At 37.0% G+C, this 25117-nt stretch overlaps 1 protein-coding gene across 2 annotated transcripts in view; it reads left to right on the forward strand.

Annotated features, from left to right (window-relative positions):
• Positions 1-25117, forward strand: part of PLPP4 (phospholipid phosphatase 4) — a 126245-nt gene that overhangs the window by 44958 nt on the left and 56170 nt on the right. For both annotated transcript variants that reach the window (XM_039329920.1, XM_039330738.1), the window contains exons 3-5: positions 4100-4190; positions 5996-6059; positions 6917-7041. In XM_039329920.1, the coding sequence (XP_039185854.1) occupies positions 4100-4190; positions 5996-6059; positions 6917-7041 (280 nt within the window). The remainder of the gene's footprint in view (positions 1-4099; positions 4191-5995; positions 6060-6916; positions 7042-25117) is intronic.

Genomic DNA, 25117 nt, shown 5'->3' on the forward strand with positions numbered 1-25117 from the left:
ACATTTTATTATGATAAACATTTTTGTACGCAGTTAACTAGTATGTATAAATAACATTCCTTAAGAGTATTATTTCATGCAAATTGTAGCCAGTAAAGAGTAAAGCCTTCAGTGTTCCTTAAAACAAACTGAATGGCCTGTTCTCTATCTAGCTTTCTTTTTATTGTCTTTTTTTAAACTGAAAGCTGTAACTACAGGTCTTTGGAACAATTGCAAGTTCCTGAAAATGTAATTGAGAGTGCTTCACCATCAAAATTATCAAAATTAGTTCTTCTTAGATTGCTCCTCTAGATTGCTTCCCAGCAAAACAGTTGCGTGCAAAATAGAAAAAAAATGAATGAATAAATAAATACTATCTACAAGTAGTCCTCAACTTACAATAGTTCACTTAGTGACCATTCAAAATTACAATGACAATGGAAAAAGTGACTTCTGACCATTTTTCACACTTATGACCATAGCAGCATCCCCATGGGCACGTGATTTACATTCAGATGCCTGACAACTGACTCATATTTCTGACGGTTGCAGTGAGCCGGGCTTATGTGATCACCTTTTGTGACCTTCTGACAAGCAAAGTCAATGGGGAAGCCAGGTTCACTTAACAACTGCAGTGATTCACTTAACAAATGTGGCAAGAAAAGTCATAAAATGAGGAAAAACTCACTTAACAAATTTCTCACTTAGCAACATAAATTTTGGGGCTCAATTGTAGTTGTAAGTTGAGGACTACCTGTATTTAGATATCTAGTCATACATCTAATGCATCAACTAGCACAGGGGTGTCAAACTGCCGGCCTGCGGGCCAGATGCATCATGCCAAAACTGCGCCCACCCCATTGCTGGCAATGGGAAAAAAGTCATGATATGTCGCAACACCACGTGACGTTGCAAGTTTGACACCTGTGATCTAGCATTTGGTTGAGCAGTTAATATACTGCATGAGAAAAGTCTTTTGAGTTTTCAAGATCATTAACAAAAATGCAATTATAAGATTACGGTGCATGAATGTGGCTATGAATCCTGCTTTAACATACCTGGAAATACAAAGTGGGAATACATTTTACTTCTCTTCCCACTGAGCAGAGCTTAATAAGTATGATTAGTTTAGGAAATGCCAATATTCATTAATTGATTGATTCACAAATGCATTGGATATACATATGCACATTTTAAAACGGAGTCAATTGGGCACATATGGACAAACTCTGCAACTACTTCTGTATCTGTGTTGGTCATTGTGTTTCATATTATGTGTAGACACTCAGAATAAGGTGAAGCATAATACTGAAGCTGCACATAGTTACTCTAGAATGATAATGTTGTTCATGTTTAGCAGAGCAAAAAGGGGAGGCTTTCCAAAGAAAGGAAAGCCTTGTACCCTGTTTCTAGTTTTTTCTTTTTCTTTTGCCACATAAGTATTGTCCAACCAAATTAAGCCTAACTGGCCTTTTGAAGTTAGCTATGCAATTCATAGCTTGATCCTTCTGCAACTCTAAGACAGGCCTTTCTTTGAAAGCGGCACAAGCAAATTGAAATGATGAATGGTGTCAGTATTCCAGCACTAATGAAGCTTATGAAGCTTGTGGGAGAATTTGTAGAGAATGGTATATTTCACGGCACACAAAGCCCCAGGTGTTTCCATTTTACCTGACCTTTCAATTGTAAATGGCCCTGTCACCTGGTTGCTTTTGTAAGTTACAATAAGAAGACGACCAATTCAGGCAAATTAATTAGAAACCATAATACCTTAATTCAAAAAATAAGTGCAGACCCTTGGTTAAAGATATAGTGTATGATAATTTTTCAAAACTATTTTGCATTTTGATTTGTTATAAATGCCTCACTAAGACAGAAAATCTGTCCACAGCCATATGAACAAGAAGACTTTGTGCCAAGCCTTGGTGTATGACACCTTACAATTCAGATATGGATTTGTTCAATGTTTTCATTTTCATGTAAACTTTTTCATGGTATTCTGTTTATGAAGTAAACTTCGCTGTTGAAAACCTATGTTTCTTACTGAGGATTCAAACCCACTTATAAGTATGCATGTGGGGTTGCAGGATTCTGAATCAGATGTATGTCTTCATGCCACATTAAATCTGATATCCCTTTTTTTTGTCAAGAATAGCTTTTTAATAAGTTCTGTGGACTTTAATAAGAAACTGAAATTCTCTCAGCCCTTAAGGAGGATAGTGCTTGGCTGTTTGGATCAGAGTTTATTCCCACCTCCATGGATTCATTTATTTTTTATCCTAATCCTATTTATTGAAATATTTTCTTAATAAAAGTTGGCACATGTACAAGCACTCTCGCCCCAGACAACTAGAAATGACTTCATCTTAATTATATTTTGTAGCATTCATTCTTAAAGATGGAAGACAAATCTACGTTGAAATTTATATAAGCTTCCTCTGCTTGTATATTCAAATCTATACAGTAAAGCAGAGAAATCCACAATGGAATATGATATATTCTCTTATTTTGATATATTTTCTTATTTTTTTTAAAAAAGTAGGATCATATAGAAGAAAAAACTGCAAAATATACATGATAGAGTTTATTAGGGTAAATATGCAAGAAAATAAATTTTGAGGGTGTCAAAGAAATGATTGTGAAAATGGAATGGTGCTAGACAAATGAAAATGAATATATCAAAAATTGAAAAGAAGATATGGCATTATATGCAGGTTTATAGGAGTTTCTTCTATATAGTGAATAGTATCATTCCTAATATTCTATTTTATGACTGCTGGGTGTATATTATCACATGATTAGCTTTTCCAGTGGTCATTTATGGTGGTGGCAGAGTGGCACGGTGGTGTAGAAGTGGAGCCATTGCCTCACAATCAGTGGGGTTGTGAGTTCAATCCTAGATAGCGACAGATATTTCTCTGTCTGGGTGCAATGAGTAATTGTCTGCTGCGAACTTGGTGCAGGCATCAGGAAGGGCATTTGGCCAATAAATGTACAAAATCCATTCCCGATTCCACCCCAATGCAAGGAATTACAAGAAGAAAAAAAGAAAAAAAATGGTTGTGGCAATCAGTTAAGATTCTTAAATAAATGGAAGCATTTGTATGAAGTATTAATAGAAAAGATGTAGTTTTTTTCATAAAGTCATTCATGCCAGCATAACTTTATTCTTGGTTTCTTGCTTGCCTATTTTAAACGCTTTCTATATTTGACTCCTGGGGTTTATTGAATGTGAAGGCTGGGCCAGCCATCATACCAAATAGCAGGGATCTACACATGTAACCATATCAGGAACTCAGGAGAATTTGGACCATTGAAGTTTTGATATACTTCATTCAGATAAGTTGGCAACTGGGCACTTTAGCATATACACGAGGATCTCCTAGAGATCTGTCAAACTCACGACATCATGTGATGTCGTGCAACGTATTGGGCCGGTTTTGCCATTGCCGGCAATGGGGTGGGCGCCGCTTCCACGTGATGCAGCTGGCCCATGGGCCAGCAGTTTCACAACTCTATCCTAGAGCATTTTTGTGAATTTTAAAGGAACAATCAGAGACTTGTTTAGGGTAGTGATCTTAAAAAGAGAGTAGGGGAAAATGAGGCACGTATGAGCTGCAGACTCCCCCAAGGTCTGTAGAATTCTTTTTAAAATAGAAAGGGGCTGAATTGTGAAGTATACTTTCTGGAAATGAAATTCTTATGGAGGTAAATTGGATTGGACAAAATAGTCTTCTTCTGAAAAATCAGAACATTCAGTATGCATATGTTTCATGTACAAAATGTATAGGATATACTAAAGCCATGAGTATTTCTGGAAAATCTTTGTCCTGATGTTTTGCAATGTATTGCTTCCTCTTCAGAGTTTAGTTTTCATTTTGAAAGCTGATAATTGTTAAGTTACAGCTCTAATTTGTTTGTATCAGTTAAGATTCAGAATTTAGTCTCTCCTTTGATAATAATAGTAATTAATTTCTTTTTGCTCTTGGGTTGATGCAGCTTTGCATGGAACCAAGGAGATCACTAATAATAGCCCATCTAAATGAAGCAAACTGGAAATGACTATTTCTGATGGAGAGACACAGCAGTAACAATTAATATGTTGTTGTGTCTGTCATAGGCCATTTCATTCCTGACACCCCTGGCTGTCATTTTTGTGGTGAAAATAATCCGACGCACAGACAAGACTGAAATTAAAGAAGCTTTGCTAGGTATGCTAAGAATAATATTAAATTCTGTTTTAAATGATGGGAAATTGTTTTTTCCAGAAATGTTGGGAGATTAAAAAACTTCCTTTCAAAACTTTGGTATCTGTACTGGTAAATAACTGGAAATTATTATTATCAAGATCATCATCTCTTAAGAACTTCAGTTCCTCCTCCCTTTCTTTTTGCATTTACTAGAGTAAATGCACTGATTCTTCTAAAGTTATCACAATGTACTGATAGAATAATATTCAAACAAGATGTTCTATACAAGCCACCCTCCCCAGGGAAAAAAAATAAATTGAGTTATCTATTAACTGGAAAGGGAAGGAAAGGAAAGAGAGAGAAAAAGATAGTTGGGAAGTAAAAGAAAAAGTAAGTAGTAATTAAGTAGGCCAGCTGGGTTCAGGAATTTCACTCCCAGCAAGAATACTTTGGACTTCTGATTCTGTTTGCCATTATGAAATCTTGTAACGGTTTAGGAGAATTCAATGTCTCTTATTAATCTCTAGTCTAAAAAGTGTGTGTCTACAATGAGACAAAAGCAGGAAGAAATCAATGTTATTGTTTTGTCCTCACTGACTGGGCAAACTGCACCAAGTCCTTTCAATCAGTGGATTCAAAACATTCATTTTTTTTCTTTTTAGGTCCAAGTCTCACTTCTGCAGAAGGAAAAGTCTTATATTAGTCACTAGCTTGTTATTATAGCTACAGGCTTCCACTTTTCATCTATCCGCTTGCTTTCAATAGTGTCTGCCTCTATTTAATGATTAAACACACATTTCCTATTTTAAAGGTAATTTTTTTTGGAGAAACTCTCATCTTCTTTTCAGGTAAATATGGCTATTTGGATTTCCAACAAATTTTATGATGGTCTTAAAAAACAAATTGATGAAAGAACTTCAGTTTTCTTGGGCCTCTGGAAAGATCTGAAGCAATTATTGAGTGATGCAGTGTTTCCTAGTTTTGTATTGATATTCTGTAATCTGTAGGGTTCTGAAGGTTTCTTCTAGTAATGGAAGACTTACTGTTTTTTCGAAAAGCCAGAAGCTCTTTACATTTGATGAAGTAATTTCCTTATGTCAGTAATGAGAGCGAAATTAGTATAGGGCTTAAGACACCAGACTAGAATCCAGGAGACTGTAAGCTCTCGTTCCATCTTTGGCATGAACCAAGCTAGGTGTCTTTGGACCAGTCACCCTCTCTGTCAGCCTAAGAAATAGCAAGCCACTTCCAAAAATGTTGTCAAGAAAACTCAGAGACTAGCTCAGGCAGTTGCCAGGAGTCAACACCAACGTGAAGGCACAGAGTGCACAAAAATAATGTCATTTTTTAAAAAAAACAACAGTTGATAAACAAAGAGTTTAAAAAATAGACCCCTCTCACCAAAATATTATAAATACATATCAAGACTACAAATCTTGGTAGCTCCATTGTAGAGGATGAAAACCATTGTTCTAGTTTATATGGAGTGGAGTATATCAACCCTTGTTAACTATTTGTATAATCCTTCTCATTGGTGGTCAATTAAGCAGGAAGGAATGGTTTATTGATTGGTTGTTGATGTAAAGGGATCAAATATGAGTCCATTTTTTTTATCCTGAAGGAGGAATTTATTGATTCCGGAGGCATGAGATATGAATTAACTATGCCAAAAGATCATAGGAAAAAAAAAACCTTGAAAACATTTCATATTTCATCAAATTATCAGTTACATTTTTAGAAAATGTTGTAACAGCCTATTTCTGAGTTCTGATTACAAATTTAAAGTGTATCCAAGTAGTTTTATACTTTTTTTTGTTTGCTTTTAGCTGTGTCCTTGGCTCTTGCTTTAAATGGACTCTGCACGAACACTATTAAATTAATTGTGGGAAGGTAAGTCCTGAGTAACTATTCAATATACATCAAGGTATCCATAATGTTTCTGAATGAAAATGACAAGCAAGAAGCTTGTTTTGGAGAATACCAAACTCCTGAAAGACATTGGGTTGCTTTTCATCATTACTGCTACTATTACAGTACATGTTTTCAGAAAGGTGGAAAAACTAATGGGTGATTAAATGAAAAACTGGTAAAACTAATGCTTTGTAGTTTGCTTAGACATCTAGGAAATATTATGTAGGAAATATTATGTAATATTATGCTTTATTCAGATTAAAGCACTGTGGAGCACCTAGGTACACAATCTAGCACATGTCTACAACACCTTAAGGGTATTGTAATGGGGGGAAAAACATAAGCAGGATTTTTCCCCTGTAGGTAGGGGGCAAAACAGGAAATTCCACAAAAGTGTTTAGGTTAAATCAACTTCCCTTTTGCTTTGCTTTGAGAAATGAAATCTTGTATGGGAAAATGTAGAAGCAACTAAATTTAATTGCCTGCTCCCATAAATCCAACTCAGTTGAAAACAGTTCATCGCATGATACCAGTATGAACCCTCTGTTTTCTTCACCTTTTAAAAGTGCCTCATATGGTTTTTTTTCTCCATGATTGAAAAAGCCAATTAATTTTTGAAAATGATCTTCTCATATAAGCCCCTCGGTTTAACTCTAGGCGGTTAGAATTCTTAACTGCCTTCATGGTCACAATGCTTTGGATGAAAATAACTAATTAATTTCCCTCAGCACTTAATGAGCTTACGCAGCAGAAATAGTCAGCTTAGTATAATGATCACTTGGAGGCTTTACTAACGACTGCTCTTCCATATCAGATGTTCTTGGGGTTTCTTGCAGACCACGTCCCGATTTCTTTTACCGTTGCTTTCCGGATGGAATAATGAACTCTGAAATGCACTGCACGGGTGATCCAGATGTTGTGTCAGAAGGGAGGAAAAGCTTTCCCAGCATCCACTCCTCCTGTAAGTTTTTTCAGATGTTGTGCTTTGCCGTGATTCTTCTTGCTTTCAAGAGAATATACAGTAGGAGAAAGAAGGCATGGATGAGGTAGCCAGGGAAAGAGAGTGCCACCAATCTGAACCTTGGGAGTATTGGATGGGTCAATGGCACAGAGCGGAAGGGCTTGTCCTTTTCTGACTCTCTGCTGGGTATGACTTTGCTGTTGCTGTTTTAAAGTCAGAGAAAACTGTGGGGATATTCGAAGGAGGAAGAAAAAGGATCAGTCTTTGGCCACAAATCTATCCACGATTTAGAGGAAAAGTAGAAATATTGTGATTCATATGTGGGTTTGGATCAAAAATAACAACTCAACTCGGAGCTATCTGGGCTCCCTGGTTCTGGGGACTTTCTATTTTTAGTGTTGGGTGAGACTGATATTCATCCTGAGGGACATATTGGACATAAGAGCCCTTCCTGGAAGAACGGGTAGCCGTTATGGTCAAGAGGCCTTTCACACGTATTCATCTAGTATGCTAGTTGCACCTATTCCTAGATCAGGAAGCCTTCCGATGATTGGTACAGGTAATCCTCGACTTACAACTATTCATTTAGTGACTGTTCAAAGTTACACTGGCACTGAAAAAAGTGACTTATGATCATTTTTCACAATTATGACCGTTGCAACATCCCCATGGTCACATGATCAAAATTCAGCTGCTTGGCTACTGGCTCATATTTACGACGGTTGCAAAGTCAATGGGGAAGCCGTATTACTAACTTAACAAGTGCAGCGGTTCACATAACAACTGTGACAAGAAAGGTCATAAACATGGGGCAAAACTCACTTAACAAATGTCTCGCTTAGAAATTTAGGGCTCAGTTGTCATAAGTTGAGGACTACCTCTAGTTATTTTGATCCCCTATGCCAGGGGTATTTTGGGAGTTGAAGTCCACGAGTCATAAAAGAGCCAAGGTTGCCTACCCCTGCCCTATGCTGTTTCTCAGTGATTTGTTATTTCCTGATTTTCAAGTGGAAGTTGCCCAGAGTCATTTGGAGTGAGGCAGCCTCTAAACAAAAAAAATCTACAAGACATATCTGTACAATATATGAGGCAGCAATTCTAATGCTGAAATACTTATCTAGCCCTTTTTTTAACTTAGCATTTTTGCTATTAAATCTTTTAAAATCACTAAACATTGTCGGTCAGTTGCGTGAATACAATGTATCCTAGGTTATGCAGGTTTTTTTTTATATGGGCACATTTTCCCAGTATTCCTCTCCATTCAAAGAATCTGCCTTTGAAGGATAATTTTTAAGGTAACAGAAGAGGAGTATAATGAAAGAATTGGGAAAATCTATGTCAAATACCTGCAGTTTAATTTCAATTTATTTGAATGTTATTATTTGAAGTCATAAAATATATTATGTGTCAAATATGTGATCATTGGTATTCTTGATGGGAAAAGATATATGTAAGAACTACAGTAATATCTGTATATTATTCTATGTATATGTGTATCTACAAACACACACACACACTCACAGAAACACATGATAATGCTGTGGGCAGATGCCTAGGTTATATATAATCGTATATGATAAATTATAACCAAACAAATGCAAATGAATATCACTATGGCATGTATGATGCTGTGCAGCTTTTTTAAAAAAGGCAGTTTTCTAAGTGTATTGCATATAAATGAGTTATAATCCACTTTTCAGACCGAAGTAAAACAGGATCACTGTTGTTGAGATGGCTGCTATCCAGATTTACCAAAGATTCTGGGTAAATTCCTTTAAATGCTCAGAACAAGTTGTTCCTCTCTGCCACTGTCCACTCTGTTCTGATTTTCCCTACTAACAAATTATTGGCAAATTAACAAAAAAATCACCATCATCGAAGATTGTACAAAACTGAGTCTGCTTCTTTTTGCAGTCCTATATGCACATATTAGAGATTAAGTAATATAATAGAATTTCTTTTTCAGCGAATAAGATTGTTATAATGGTTGATTTACACGTGCACGTATGTACTGTATGTATGAAGAAGTAAACTCTCTGCCTTATATTATGACAATTATACGTTGTGATATAAAAGTACAATGTGATGTTATCCTAGGGCCCCCTGCTTGCAAATCCTCTTTACATTAAACTACAGATTTGGAGAAAGACATTTAGAATAGAATAGAATAGAATAGAATAGAATAGAATAGAATAGAATAGAATAGAATAGAATAGAGATGGAAGGGACCTTGGAGGTCTTCTAGTCCAGCCCCCTGCTCAAGCAGGAAAACCTATACCATCTCAGACAAGTGACTGTCTAGCCTCTTTTTAAAAAATCCCCAGTGATGGAGCACCCACGATTTCTGGAGGCAAGCTATTCCACTTGTTAATTGTCCTCACTGTCAAGAAGTTTATTCTTAATTCCAGGTTGCTTCTCTCTTTAATCAGTTTCCAACCATTGTTTCTTGTCCTGCCTTCTGGTGCTTTGGTGAATAACATGACTCCCTCTTCTTTGTGGCAGCCCCTCAAATACTGGAATACTGCTATCATGTCTCCCCTATTTCTTCTTTTCTTTAGAGTAGACGAATCCAAGTCCTGCAGCCGTTCTTTGTATGTTTTAGTCTCCAGGCCTTTGATCATCTTAGTTGTTCTTCTCTGAATTTTTTCCAAACTCTCAACATCTTTTTTGTGATATGGTGACCAAAATTGGCTGCAGTATTCCAGGTGTGTCCTACTAGGGTTTTATAAAGCAGTACTAATATCTCGCGTGATCTTGATTCTATGCCTCTGTTTATACAACCCAGGATTGTATTAGTATTTTTGGCTGCTGCTGCTGCACACTGCTGGCTCATAGTTAAATGATCGTCCAATAGAACTCCAAGGTCCCTCTTACAGTTACTGTTTTTAAGCCAGGTCTTGCCCATTCTGTACTTGTACCTTTGATTTTTTTTTGTACCTAAATGTAAAACTTTGCTTTTCTCCACATTGAAACTCATTTTATTGGATAGGGCCCAAATTTGTCAAGATCTTTTTGGGTCCTTAGTTGATCTTCTGGGGTGTTGGCTACTCCTGCCAGTTTAGTGTCATCTGCAAATTTGATGAGTTCCCCTTCAATTCCCTCATCTAAGTCATTGATGAAGATATTGGCCTAGAACAGAACTTTGTGGTACCCCACTGCTTACTTACATGTGGATGTACTGCCGTTGAGGACTACTTGTTGAGTTTGGTTTGCCAGGCAGCTACAGATCCATCTGGTGCTGATGTTGTCTATTTGGTAAGTTCCCGTTTCCTCCGCTTTGCTTTGTCTTACTGGACTTGCTCAAGATCAACAATGATTTTCCATTGCTGTTAATGAGATCAGATGGAGGGAAAGAAAAGAAAGAAAGAGAGACAGGAACATTAAGGACCTTTCGTCCGGAGCAGGTATCGTTGAACGTCGGAAGGCTGGCCAAAGATATAGGCAAAGCAAAGCTGGCTTTGGTGGGAAAAAAAAAACCTGACATAATTCCTGATCACATTTTTAAAAAATGTGAATCTCTTCAAAACTCCACAGTTGCATTTTTTTTTTTGCATCCAAAGACAACCAATGGAGTGTTCCAGCCTTCCAGTTAAAGAACACTATACCCTTTGTACAATATTTTTTTTAAATGGTTTATTGTTGCTGTTGGTTTTTTTTTCTTTCCTTGCTTTAGAAAAATGCATTAGGAAAAACTAGTTAGCTGACTTACAAAGGAATAAATATTACTATCATTCACAATCCATTTCTTAAATGAGTTAAAACAGCCTGCTGAAGCTCATTATTAAGTTTGGTTACTTTTCTCTCAAGCTGGAACATATGAAACATTTAATATTAATATGATCTCTGTTTACTGGCAAAGAAATTTTTAAGAAGAAGAATGGAAAGGATATATCTTTTGTGTGCTTGTTGTCAATTAAATAGCTGCAATGTGAAGTGGTACCTTCTACTTAGTGTTTGGGAATATATTTGATAGTGAAGCAGTGCATATTATTTAACTCAGTCCTTTTTTTAGTCAAGTTATCCCAGTGTTATCATAAGGTATTTATTCTAACCAATCAATAGTTTGATTGTCCATTTGTACATCTTCACCCTGCAATTTTTCAATTTTTCTTCTTTTTGTTGATTGAGAGACATATCTAGCAAGTAATTGAATACAAATGATTATAGAATTTCTCCATTTCCTGCTCTTCTTTACTTTTGGGAGAAGATAGTAAGTATTCCCATTCCTGCCTAAATCTTATTTAGGAACAAAAAACTTGCTTCTTAAGGGTAAAAGTTGCTGGACAGCTGATACAGATTTATAGTCCAACTATTTTTGATATTTTCAGGCATATATTACCCAAACTTCTTGAAAATCTTCCATTTTATTAATGAGAATTGTGCTAGCGTATTGTTTAATAAACCACATGCCTTCTGATCAACCAAATGGTAAATGGGCTACAAGATGAAAACCTGCAGTAAATCACGCCATTTATTCTTGGAACCAATTCACAGTGATTTTTTGTAGGCTAATTATGACAGTATTAAACTGCACTCTATTTGTCAGTCTGTTCCTGTCTTTTTGGTGCCTGAGAAAATACTGTCAACTTTGTATTTTATACCTTCCTTTTTTTATATTGCTCAAATGAGCAGTAAGACAATTAGCAGACTACACATGAAATAAAGTAGCCGACAACAGCTGACAAAAGTGTGCAAAGCATGACAAAAGACCTAATTTTATACTGTCAGTCATTTCACAGTTGCTGGTATCAGTCCTATTGGCTATAAAAAACTACATTTAGGAATAAAAAAATGTTTCAAAGTGAACATGGTTCTCTCACTAATTTTTTCTTCTCCCAACCATCTGGTAAAATATGTTAAGCAAGATTTTGTGGTTGAGAGTGGATGTAAACTTGACCTCCTAATCCCTGTTTACCTATTAAGCACTTTGGATGTCCAGCATTTTCTAATGCAAATTTCTTGTCTGTAGATTTCTTTTGCATGTATATGTAAATGTCTGTCTACCTTGCTTATCCAGCTTTTAAAAACTGGTGGTATATTTACTCATTATTTCACAAATCTTAAGATAGATAGATAGATATAGATACAGTCATATATATATATATATATATATATATATAAGATATATTATATATATATATATATATATATATATATAATTTTCATGTTTCAGATGCCTGCCCATCAGGTTCATTGCATCTGTTATTACTTTCGAACAATAGCTCACTAAAATCAATACACATTTTATGTAACTGCCAGGAGTAAGTTGTAGCCGACAAACCTCTAAGCCATAACAAATTAGACTTCCAGGATTAGAAGATTCTCTTGTTTGGACATGTAATATGTCCTGTTGCAGTTCCTTGTTTGGAACCTCCTATAACAAAAATAGCACTTCACTTCAGCTTCCACAATGCCTACAATATGTTCTCATATCAACCTAAACCAATTAGGTTTTCAGCGTTCTGCCCTACTATTAATGTGCTTGCTGTCTGGGTTGTTTGTTTATTTATTTATTAAAGCATTTATATGGCTCAGGTGGTGTGGCTTTGGACCAGAAAACAATCATAATGAACCCATACAAATTATCATTTAAGCAATAAAATGGTGACCTCTTTAGCTCATCAGTTGGGGACTTGGAACATCCTGATTCCAAGGCCTAAGAAAAAAGCCAGGTCTAACTGCCCAAAGAGTTAGAGCCAACAATATTCTGGGGTGAAAGTATTTTCTAAAGAACAGGGGCCAGCACAGAGAAGGCATTCCTCCTGGGATGACATTGCTTCCCTGAATGTGGCCTCTTTATTCCATCTAGATGCCAACTGATGTTGTGCTAAAGCCCCTCCCCTGTCTTCCCCCTCCTAAGTCAGATCTGTCATCTGCTTTTCAGACTTATTAAACAAAATGGAAGATGTTTTCCTTAGTTTCCAGCACTATTTTTTATGGATAGGAACAAGGCAGAGATGTCTGCAAAAGATAAAGGTCCTTGGCCCCATTTATTTAGAGATGCATGGAGCAAACACAAGCAATGCATACTGCAAATGTGAATAGTTCTTTCAGAGGATATTTTCCCGCTAAGCCACGGGTATCAAACTTGATCATGTCATGTGACGTATCATAACATTTTTTGCCTTTGTGGAGCCAGGGTGGGCATGGCCTGCACATGACGTATCTTTCCTGCGAGTTACCAGTTTGACACCCCTGCTCTAAGCAAAAATGTATAAGAAAGGGAAGGGACAGTTAGCTTTTATTCAGAGTGTAAATTTCACTATTGAAGAGGAGGTGAAAAGATTGGACAGCCACCTGTCTGATATGGTATAGGGCAGGCATGTCAAACTGCCAGCCCACGGGCTGGATGCATCATACTAAAATGTGTTCACCCCATTGCTGGCAATGGGGAAAAGGTCACAATATGTCGCGCAACATCACGTGACATTGCGTGTTTGACATGCCTGGTATAGGGTCACCTGCTTAAGCAGGGGGTTGGACTACTAGAAGATCTCCAAGGTCCTTTCCAACTCTGTTCTGATTGATTAATTGGGTTTTAAATTAGGCCAAGGACTGCATGAAAATAGTCTGTGAGTGATACATCCTTATATGATATTAACTGAAAATAATCAAGAAAGGATTTCTGTGGTTTGTTTGTAAGAGCAGCCAAGAAGGAATGGTTGAGCTTCCCCAAAATAAGCCAGAATTAATCAGACTTCTGACTTACTGGTACATGTTAACATGCTTAATGTTTTATGATGTCGTTAAGGCTCTAATCCTATACTCATTTACTTTATAATGATAACTGTATTGAACTTACTTCTGAACTGATATATATATATATATAGGATGTGTTGTTAAGATCTGTTCAAAATATGATGAGATGTGGTATTAAACTCAAGGCATTTCAAATTGAGATTGATTTCATGCCAACAAAATATTGGTAATGGAGTTAACTATTTAATTCTCTGCATTCCTGTCTGGTTTCCTATATATGATTTAAATTAAGTAAGACGCTCACAAGGAATTGGCAGCCTTTCAGTGTTCTTTAGCAAAATAATTAAATGATCTCTTCCCCAAAGTCTGGTGGCAGGTTGAAGTAATCAGTGGCATTATATCAGTGCCAGGCCAAGAAGATTTTTCCACATGGGTGGTGTGTGGCTGGTAATTAATCTTCAAAAATATCTTGCCCTTTGAATATTTACTAAAGCCTTTCTATTGTTAAATATAATCTTGGCTTTAAACAACAGCAGGCATAAAAGAGTGTGTGGGAAATAAGCTCTTCTAAACTGGGATTTTGTTTTGGTTTTTTTTGCAAGCAAAATCCTCAAACCAGATGCCCACTGATAAAAGATTGAAAATTAAATCAGAGAAGCTATTTTTCTTAACATCATCCTGCTCTTTGTTACTGTAAATAGATTACTGTTCTGAGCAATTGAAGAACTATTTGTCAGTGCATCAATTTTGGAATTTCCTACTGCTAATGAAGGCAGGATTTCAAGCACCAGCTGCTACTTGCAAGGGTTGCAAAAACAATGTTTATTTCCAAAAGCAGAAGAAAACGTTGAAGGTGACCTAAAACTAGATTTAGCCCTTTTAGCCCACACATATAATCCCACTTATTTCTGTACCACACCCAATTAAACCCAGTTGTGAATTCTAGGATAATTGTTTTCTTATATTTGTTTAAGATGTTGTTTAATATGAGCAATCTAAACTTTCCCTTTTAAAATGGGATGCAATGTACAAATGTTTTAACAAAGCAAATATATGGCAGTAAAGAAAAAAATATGTTCTTAATTTTCAAATTGTCTAATTATTAATAATCAAAACACATTGCATCTACTTGGAGGTGCTTTTTGGATGATTCGCAAATTCTATGTACATTGAAAGTGTACTGGTGATTTTCTTTTCTATAATGATTTGCATTTTCTGGGAAATGTAAAAAGAGGGAGTTGAAACCTTAGAGCTTAGAAAGGAGAAACAGGAATGCTTTTTTGACACAGAGTACTGCTTGACACTTAATTGCAAAACCAAAAAGCATTTTGAAAGCCACAGCACATCCTACAATAACCCTGGCCGAGCAAAGTAATTCATGGTGCAACATTTTATTTCTGGCCCATGTACTATAGTTAAAAATAATTGCTATCCTTACCCTCCATTAATCCGTTTAATTCTCTTTTCAAGCTACCAAAGCCGAAGGCCTTATTCACATTTGAATTCATCCCATTTTATTTGTTTGCACCCATTAATAAAATATGACACAGTCTCTAAGTCTTAGCATTATGGATACTTTCATTTCTGGATATCTTGCAGCTATTTTAGATTATAAGATCTGAGAACACAGTAGGGGGTTTCACCATACAATCTAAAGAGAAGCCTCTGATATGTTTGCAAAAATGGATTGGACATAAGTGGAAATTTAAGTTTGCTTTCATTTACAGAGGGAAAATGAGAAAAAAAATTCACCAGGTAGAAAGACATGTATAGCTTTTTCAAGTTCTACCTGAAATTGAAAAACATTGATTGCTACTAGCCACAAGAAAATATTCTGGCTGAATTACTGAAGATAGTCAAATAGTATATACACAACTCATTTTCCAAACCTTTTTAATTAACTTCTGCCATTTGAAAAACGCTAACAATAATTTGAATTTCTCTGCTGCTTATCTTTCTATTACAAGTAATCAGAAAGCAACATACTAGAAAATATTGCAATTTTCTCCTGGCTGTAATGTTCTCCTAGCTGGGTTCAGGGTCCATTTGATAAGTGTTAATAAGCCCTTGCAAGTCATTTCTGAACTGACTGCATTGCTCCTGGGTCTGATGTTTTTTTCACATAATTTTTCCCTTCCTCCCAAGCTATTCTATTTATTACTACTTTATTTTATTTTACTTACTTTACTTTACTATTTTATTTTATTAGTTTAGTTTAGTTTAGCCAAGGGCTATGGGTACATCAGACACAAATATTTGCGCCATAGCATCTTCACTTGTGTGGCATTATATTGATGTCACGATGATTTGATAATTCCATTAGTAATGGTATTTCCTGTTTTAGTCATTGATAGCCATAGCAATAGCACTTCGACTTATATACTACTTCACAGTGCTTTACAGTCCTCTCTAAGCAGGGTCAGCATATTGCTCCCAACAATCTGGGTCCTCATTTTACTGACTTTGGAAGGATGGGATGCTGAGTCAACCTTGACCCGGTGGGAATCGAACTGCCGAACTGCTGGCAACCGGCAGTCAGCAGAAGTAACCTGCAGTACTGCATTCTAACTACTGTGTCACCACGGCTCATTAGCTGATACATGGCCTGTGTAATAAATAAGATCTATAAGAGAATCCCTGCACAGCTTTGGAAATTAGAAGACTTAGACTTCAGGGGAAGACCTGGTAAAATAAGATGTCGCTGTAAAAGCACAGCTGATAACTGCAGCAAAGATTAAAGAACTGGTGAGTTCTTTGGAACTTTCCAATAAGGAAAGAACAGGAAATCACTCATATTGCTCCAAATGGTTGCTCCTTGCAAGGAGACTGCAAGACAGTGGTTCTTCCTGGGGTTGAGTGCCAAGAAAGAAAGGGATTAGCCATCTTGCTCACACAACTGTAGTGGAGCTTTTTAAAGGACACTAAGTTCACAAGTTTCACTTTCTAATCACTTTCAGAAATTGCCATCTTAAAGTTTAGACCTTTCAACAGATAAGTTTGAAAAGTCACCTGATGGGTTTAATTTCAACTCTGAACAAAATAACATTAATTGCAATTTAAGAAGTTAAAGAATTTGAAATAAATAGCAAAAAGCTAGATAAGATTTTCATCTCAGAAAGTTAACAGCAGTTTAAAGATCCAGTTAAATTTGGCTCTTGCTTTAAGTCTTGCTTTAAGATTTTGGAATTAACTATAAAACTGTGGGAACCAGAGTTATTTTGGTTATCTTGATTTATAAAAAGATAAGTAACTTTATAATTTTAGAAAACTGGACATTAGAGGGAGCTAAAGATTCAAAGTGGTAAGAAAAAAAATACAAGCCTGCTCAAATTCTATATCAATATTTGAATGAAATAAATATTACTGTAAGACTATTAGAAAAAGGAAAAGGAAGGAAAAGAAAATTAATTTATTTGATCAAGGTTAAAATAAGACACTCACTTTCAAAATTCTGGCAAGCCTTTACAGATTGATACCTGGACTGAAAAGTCGATGCCTTATGGATTTGCTAATAGTTAAGGAATGAGATATGAGATTAAGAAATATCTGTAATCTTTTTTTTTATTTAAAAGTTTTATAAAAAATATCTGTAATCTTATAGGGGATGAGGAGTTACTAAATCTGTATATAATTGTAATGTAGATTGGAAGTCACTTCTTTATATATTTCTTTTCTTTATCATATTCTTTTTTTTTCTTGCATTTTTTATTCTTTTTTACTATTCTTTTTGTTCCCTTAAGTTTGTAGTAGTTTTTACTTTACTTACTAAATTGGTAATAAAAATTATACAGAAATTAGAATGCTTATATGCTTTCTATGTCTTTTAATCAGAGAGTTTTCACCAGATGCACACACCAGCTGAATAGAAAGTTATTACATGAATGATAAACGTATCTCTCCTCCCCCCCCCCCTTTGGAACCAGATCCATTTTCCTGCTTGAAAGCTACATCGGAAACAGCACTAGTGATTTCCATACAGGGGCTGTAAATCCCTTAAAATGAATACTTGCTAGATTTTAGTTGCTTATATTTTTTCTTAATGTAAAGAAACTTCCTGACAGTTAGAACAATTAACCAGTGGAACAACCTGCCTCCAGAAGCAGTGAATGCTCCAACACTGGAAGTTTTTAAGAAGAAACTGGACAGCCATTTGTCTGAAATGGTATAGGGCAGGGATAGTCAGCCTTGGCTCTTTTATGACTCGTGGACTTCAACTCCCAGAATTCCTGAGCCAGCTAAGCTAAGCTGGCTCAGGAATTCTGGGAATTGAAGTCCACGAGTCATAAAAGAGCCAAGGTTGACTACCCCTGGTATAGGGTTTCCTGCCTGAGCAGGGGGTTGGACTCGATGACCTCCAAGGTCCCTTCCAACTTTATTATTATTATTATTTGATTGATCATCGCACAGTCAGCCACATGTTCAGACTGGATTTGGCATTTGTCTACCTATCGAGTCCTTACCCAGGACCTGGGATAGGCAGATGTGGATGTTTGATGGTATTACAGATATTGTCGCAGGATGGAAGCAGTTCCTAATAAGGCCACCTTTTGCAATTGACTATTAGCGAATTTGTCAATGCCAATGGTGTTCAAATGGTGCTCCAGTTGTTTTGGGATTCACCCAAGGCACCTATTGCTATTGGTACTACCCTTGCTTGCTTTTGCCACAGTCTTTCTATTTCTATTTGTAGGTCTTTGTATTTTGTTATCTTCTCCAGTTCTTTCTCTTCTATTCTGCTGTCTCCAGGCATTGCCACATCCACTATCCAGACTTTTTTGTCTTTCTTATCGACAATTGTTAAGTCTGGGGTGTTATGTTGCAGGTGCTTGTCTGTTTGAATTCTGAAGTCCCAGAGCAGTTTAATTTTATCATTTTCTATGACTTTCTCTATTTTATGATCCCACCAGTTTTTGCTTACAGGCAAATGATTTTTTTTTGGCAGCTCTTCCAATGCCACCATTGTTGCTACTTGTCCATGCTGCTGCTTGTAATCAGTCTGTGCATCTTCTTGCAACAGCTTACAAAGTAATAGTAATAAGTATTAAAGTTGGAAGGGACCTTGGGAGGTCATCTAGTCCAACCCCCTGCCGGGCAGGAAAACCCTACCCCATTTCTGGAACAAATGGCTGTCCCAGTCTCTTCTTAAAAACTTCCAGTGTTTGGAGCATTTACTGCTTTCTGAGGCAGCTTGTTCCACTGATTAATTGGTTTTCCTCACTTGTCAGGAGTTTTTCTCCTTAGTTCTAGGTTGCTTCTCTCCTGATGAGTTTTCCACCCGTTGCTTCTTGTCCTGCCTTCAGGTGCTTTGGAAAATAGCTTAATTTCGCCTCTTCGTTATGGCAGCCCCTGAGATAGTGTACTGCTATCATGGTCCCCCGCATCCTTCTCTTCATTAAACTAGACAGATCCAATTCCAGCAGCTTTTCCTTATATGCTTTAGCCTCCAGTCCCCTAATCATCTTTGTTGCTCTTCTCTGTACTCTTTTCTAGAGTCTCAACATCTTTTTTACATCGTGGTGACCAAAACTGGATGCAGTATTCCAAGTGTGGCCTTACCAAGGCATTGAAGAGTGGTATTAATACTTCACGTGATCTTGATTCTATCCCTCTGTTAATGCAGCCTAGCCCTGTGTTGGCCTTTTTGGCAGCTGCAGCACACTGCTGGCTCATATTTAAGTGATTGTCTACTAGGACTCCGAGGTCCCTCTCACAGTTACTACTATTGAGCATGGTGACACCTATGCTGTACTTGTGCATTTGGTTTTTCTTGCCTAAATTTAGAACCTCTGTTTCTTCAGCTTCTTTGCATAGGCGGCACTTACTGTCTGTTGCTGTCTTCTCAATTTTGACTTTATATGCATTTGTCCTTAAGGCTTGTTCTTGTGCAGCCAGAATTAGTCCCTCGGTCTCTTTCTTCAATTTTCCTGCTCTTAGCCATTGCCAGGTTTTATTATTATCTGCTTTCCCAGCTATTTTTTTCATGTGTTGGCCATGTAGTGCTTTGTCTTCCCATGCCTCTATTCTGTTCTTCATTTGGTCTTTCTTGTAGGGCCATTTTGGTCTCTCCATTAGTTCTAAGCCTTCCTGATATACTATTTCAGTGCCATCTTCATCCATTGTTCTTCAATATTCTTCCAAAGAGCCTTTTTTCTTCTTCCCCATCTCTGTACTTGTGCATTCCACGCCCACCTAATCTGCCTTGGTAATAAAGGGTCTAATCAATGTCCATTGCGTCGATGAAGGGCATGATTCTTGTCCCCATGATTTTTTCTGGTCTGCCTATCCATTGCTTTTAGTTCTGCTTGAGTCAGTCCACTATTCCAGCTGTGTACCTAAGACTGGGATTGCCCAGGTGGTTGATTGCCTTTATGGTATTTTCCCTCATTGAGTTTGGACTTTAAGATCTTCTCACTCTCTTGATGTATTCACCTCTAATCTTTTTCTTGACTTCAGTGTGCTTGATGTTGTCAGCTTGAAGGATACCCAAGTATTTGTAGTACTCTTCCTCATCCAGACTCTTAATGTTATTTTCGTGGGGCATCTTGATTCCTTCAGTTTTCACTATTTTTCCTTGTTTGATAGTAAGTGTGGCACATTTGTCCAAGCCAAACTCCATTACAATATCTTAGCTATATATACGGACAGTGTTGAGCAGCGATTCTATTTCAGATGATTTTTTTCCATACAGCTTCAGATCATCCATGTAAAGGAGGTGGGATAGTCTAGCAGATGTTTTTGATGTTTGATAACCATGTCCTGAGTTATTCAGTATTGTTGACAGAGGAAACAGTGCAATAACAAATAGTAATGGTGGATAATGACTCCTTGAATATTCCTCTCATTGATATATAACCTCTCCCAGCATCCTCAAACCGATTGATCTGCAACTGTGTCTTCCTTGTGCCATCCGATCTTTTGCAAAAATTTTCTGAGTTTCTACTTGACATTTTCCTGTTAGTTCTAGACTTTATTATCCAATTCATGTGGTATGAGAGTCAAATGCCTTTTTGTAGTCCATCCATGCCCACATTCATGTTATGCTTACCTTTTCTTTCTTGCAGGTTTCCAAGATCATTTTGTCTATTAGGAGTGATCTTTGTTCCTCTGCCTATGGGACTGTTTCCTTTCTGTTCAAGTGGAAAGAGATTGTTTCAACTAGATGCTGTTAGTACGGCATCAGCTACCACACCAGTTAGGTAATTTGAAAGTTGTTGTAAACAGGTATTGGCCTGTAGTTACCTGGTGTTGCCCCTTTTGCTGGATTTTTCATTATTAGGTAGGTTTTCCCAGTTGTTAGCCACTTTTCAATTTCTTCTCCTTGTAGTATATTGTTGAACTGTTTGGCAATGAGTGGGTGTATAACAGTTAGATGTTCCAACCAAAACCCATGCAGTTCATCTTCACCTGGTGCAGACCAATTTTTGATTTTCTTTGCTCTTTTTTCTACCATTTTTGTTGTTATTACTAGTTCTTTCATTTCACCTTCTGTTTTATTTGCATCCACCTCTTTTAACCAAGCCGCATCCTTGTTGTATTTCTTTGGGTTATCCCATATCTGCTTCCAGAACTGCACTGTTTCTTCCTTGTCAGGTACTGACTGATTCCTTGCAGTTTCTCCATTGATGGATTGGTAGAAACGTTTCGGATTGGATTGAAATTGGAGGTTCTGCCTATAGTTTGCAATTCGAGCTTCATATCTACTGATTTTCCTGGCTATAGCTGTTATTTGTTGCTTTATTATTTCCAGTGCTTCCTTGATCTTCCTTGTTTCTAAGTGATATGATTAGGTATTCTTTGGTCTTTGGTCTTCTTGTTCTTCAGCTTCTTTTCTTTCATCTGTTCTAGCTTGCTTGCATGTGATCTTAACTTGCTGATCTTATTTTCTAGTCTAACCTTCCATTTTTGTGGTGCACTGTTTGTTTGTTTTTCTTCTGTGTTGATTTTGCATCCCAGGTATTCTGTTATAACTGCAGCTGTGCTGTACATTAGTTGGTTTGTTTCTTGCAGTGAATTGGTGCTTATACTTGATATTGCAATATTTGCATCTTTTAATGCTTGTGCTAGCTGTTTCTTTGGAACAAGCTTCAATGCAGGTAGCCTTATTCCGTGTTGTTTTTGTGCTGTTCTAGCTGCTCAGTTATTCTTTGTTTCAATTCTTTTATTTCTTTAGTTAGAGGGTTTTGTTCTTCCTGAGGTAGAGGTGCCTGGTTTCCAAATGAGAACGGTTGTATATCTCTGCTAGATTCCTTCACTGCCAACTCCCCCTGGTTTGCCTCTACATTCTGAATTACTTCTGGTAAGGCTTTGATTTCTTTGCCCTGCGTAAGGCTTTGCAGTTCGTCCAATTCTGTTTCTGTGAATACTTTATTTCGTGTTATAAATCAGCGTTGATCTGCTAATCTCTGTTCTGTTATTTCTGATTCTGGATGTTGTTCTTTCCAGAACTGGTGCATTCGTTTTAGATGTCCTCTTCTTGTTGGACTTGATCTGTAGTAACAGATCATTATTTCTTTGTTTTCTATCACTGTGTATCTGCGACGGGTAAACACCTTTTCTTCTGCAGCTGCTGGCCCTGGTTGCTCAGCCAACAGTCCTGAGTCCTGTAATCCATTTTTCACCAGATATCCAGGAACTCCAATATCTAGCACGGACCTTGTTAACCCGGGTGACGTCCGAGCCGGTATAGCATTCTGCAATTTACATCTCACCATATTTTTATTTAATATTTTATTATTATTATTTAATATTTTATTATTATTATTATTTAATATTATTATTATTATTATTATTATTATTATTAATCATCGCACAGTCAGCCAGATGTTCAGACTGGATTTGGCATTTTGTCTACCTATCGAGTCCTTACCCAAGACCTGGGATAGGCAGATGTGGATGTTTGATGGTATTACAGATATCGTCGCAGGATGGAAGCAGTTCCTAGTAAGGCCGCCTTTTGCAATTGACTAATAGCAAATTTGTCAATGCCAATGGTGTTCAACTGGTGCTCCAGTTGTTTTGGGATTGCACCCAAGGCGCTTATGACTATTGGTACTACCCTTGCTTGCTTTTGCCACAGTCTTTCTATTTCTATTTGTAGGTCTTTGTATTTTGTTAGCTTCTCCAGTTCTTTCTCTTCTATTCTGCTATCTCCAGGCACTGCCACGTCCACTATCCAGACTTTTTTGTCTTTCTTATCGACAATTGTTAAGTCTGGTGTGTTATGTTGCAAGTGCTTGTCTGTTTGAATTCTGAAGTCCCAGAGCAGTTTAATTTTATCATTTTCTATGACTTTCTCTATTTTATGATCCCACCAGTTTTTGCTTACAGCAAATGATATTTTTTGCAGATCTTCCAATGCACCATTGTTGCTACTTGTCATGCCGCTGCTTGTAGTCAGTCTGTGCAATCTTCTTGCAACAGCTTACCAGGTGGTCCACTGTTTCTTCAGCTTCTTTGCATAGGCGGCACTTACTGTCTGTTGCTGTTTTCTCAATTTTGACTTTATATGCATTTGTCCTTAAGGCTTGGTCTGTGCAGCCAGAATTAGACCCTCGGTCTCTTTCTTCAATTTTCCTGCTCTTAGCCATTGCCAGGTCTTCTTCTTGTTGTTGTTGTTGTTGTTGTTGTTGTTGTTGTTGTTGTTATTATTATTATTATTATTATTATTATTATCCTCTCCCAAAAAGTTGATCAAGTAGAAATGGAATAGATTTCCTCATCCCAGGCTGCAAATATTAGTTGAGAGCTTGAATTCATGCCCATGAAATGACTTTCAGTGAGGTAGTTGGAGGAAAAACCTGAACAACAAAAAATAATCAGTTATGCATTATATACATTATTATGGCCAGGTTTGCACATTGAGCTAAATCTGTGGTTTTCAAACTTGAGGAATCCTGAGTGTGAAAAATCAGTCCAGAATCCATTAATGAAACCATTTCATGTTATTTGTTTTAGTCAAACAAAATGTTAGAATTAATGTTGCAATAATAATTTTATACAGTGCAAACTGAATTGTTATGTTGATGGATGATTCTCATGGGACCCTGCGGTTTTAGGGAACACAATTTTAATACCGGTAGTCCTTGACGTAAAACAGTTCACTTAGTGCCTGTTTGAAGTTACAATGGCAATTGAAAAAAGTGACTTATGACCATTTTTCATACTTATGACCGTTGCAGCATCCTAAGGGTCACATGATTTACATTTGGATGCTTGATGACTGACTCACATTTATGATGGTTGCCGTGTCTTGGAGTCGGGTGGCCCCCTTTTGCGACCTTCTGACAAGCAAAGAAAATCTGATTCACTTAACAAATCTGTTACTAATGTAACAACTGCAGTGATTCATTTAACAAATGTGGCAAGAAAAGTTTAAAATGGGACAAAACTCAACCAATTCCTCACTTAGCAACATACATTTTTGAGCTCAGTTGTGATCGTCAGTTGAGGACTAACTATACTATACTATGGAACCAAACCAAAATCAATTTGGCATTGCATGATGTGTAAACATGTAATGATTGCTTTCCAGACTAACTAGGAGGAGATTTTGCAAGCTCCTTTCTTATCAGTGACAAGACCCTCCAGTCCTCCCAAAAGCAGTAATAAAGCAATTTGAAGGAAACATTGCTTTAATCTATATTGGCTGTATCCTGGGAAATACTTCATTTGCTGGAGGTCTTGTAATCCCTTTCTTTCTAATAAATTCTTGCTAAACAGACAATGAAAATCTAGCTTAGGAAAGGAATTTCTAGAGGCCAAGAACCTAACAGCCATATTTTTAGATTTATTAGTCCTTTTCAGTATTAACTCTGGAAAAATCTTAACTTCACAAGGTGAATAGCAAATATGAGAGCCTTTAGGAGAATTGATCATTTAGTACATTCAGCCAGAATGTACTAACAGAGGGATAGAATAAAGATCACGTGAAGTATTAATAACACTCTACAATGCCTTGGTAAGGCCACACTTGGAATACTGCATCTAGTTTTGGTCACCACGATGTAAAAAAGAGGTTGAGACTCTAGAAAGAGTACAGAGAAGAGCAACAAAGATGATTAGGAGACTGGAGGCTAAGAAACATATAGGGACGGGTTGCTAGAATTGGGTATGGATCTAGTTTAACTGAGAGAAGGAGCAGGGGGACATGATAGCATTATCAAATATCGCAGAGGCTGCCCTAAAGGAAATGGAATCAAGCTATTTTCCAAAGCACCTGAAGGCAGACAAGAATCTACGAGTGAGAAATCTAATCAGGAGAGAGCAACCTGAACTAAGGAGAAGCTTCCTGAACAGTGCGACAATTAATCAGTGAAAAGCCTGCCTCCAGTAAGCAGTAAATGCTCTCAACACTGGAAGTTTTTAAGAATAGACTGGG

Source organism: Crotalus tigris, unplaced genomic scaffold (assembly GCF_016545835.1).
Source record: "Crotalus tigris isolate CLP2741 ecotype Arizona unplaced genomic scaffold, ASM1654583v1 scf7180000017536.10889498, whole genome shotgun sequence".
Taxonomy (NCBI): Eukaryota; Metazoa; Chordata; class Lepidosauria; order Squamata; family Viperidae; genus Crotalus; species Crotalus tigris.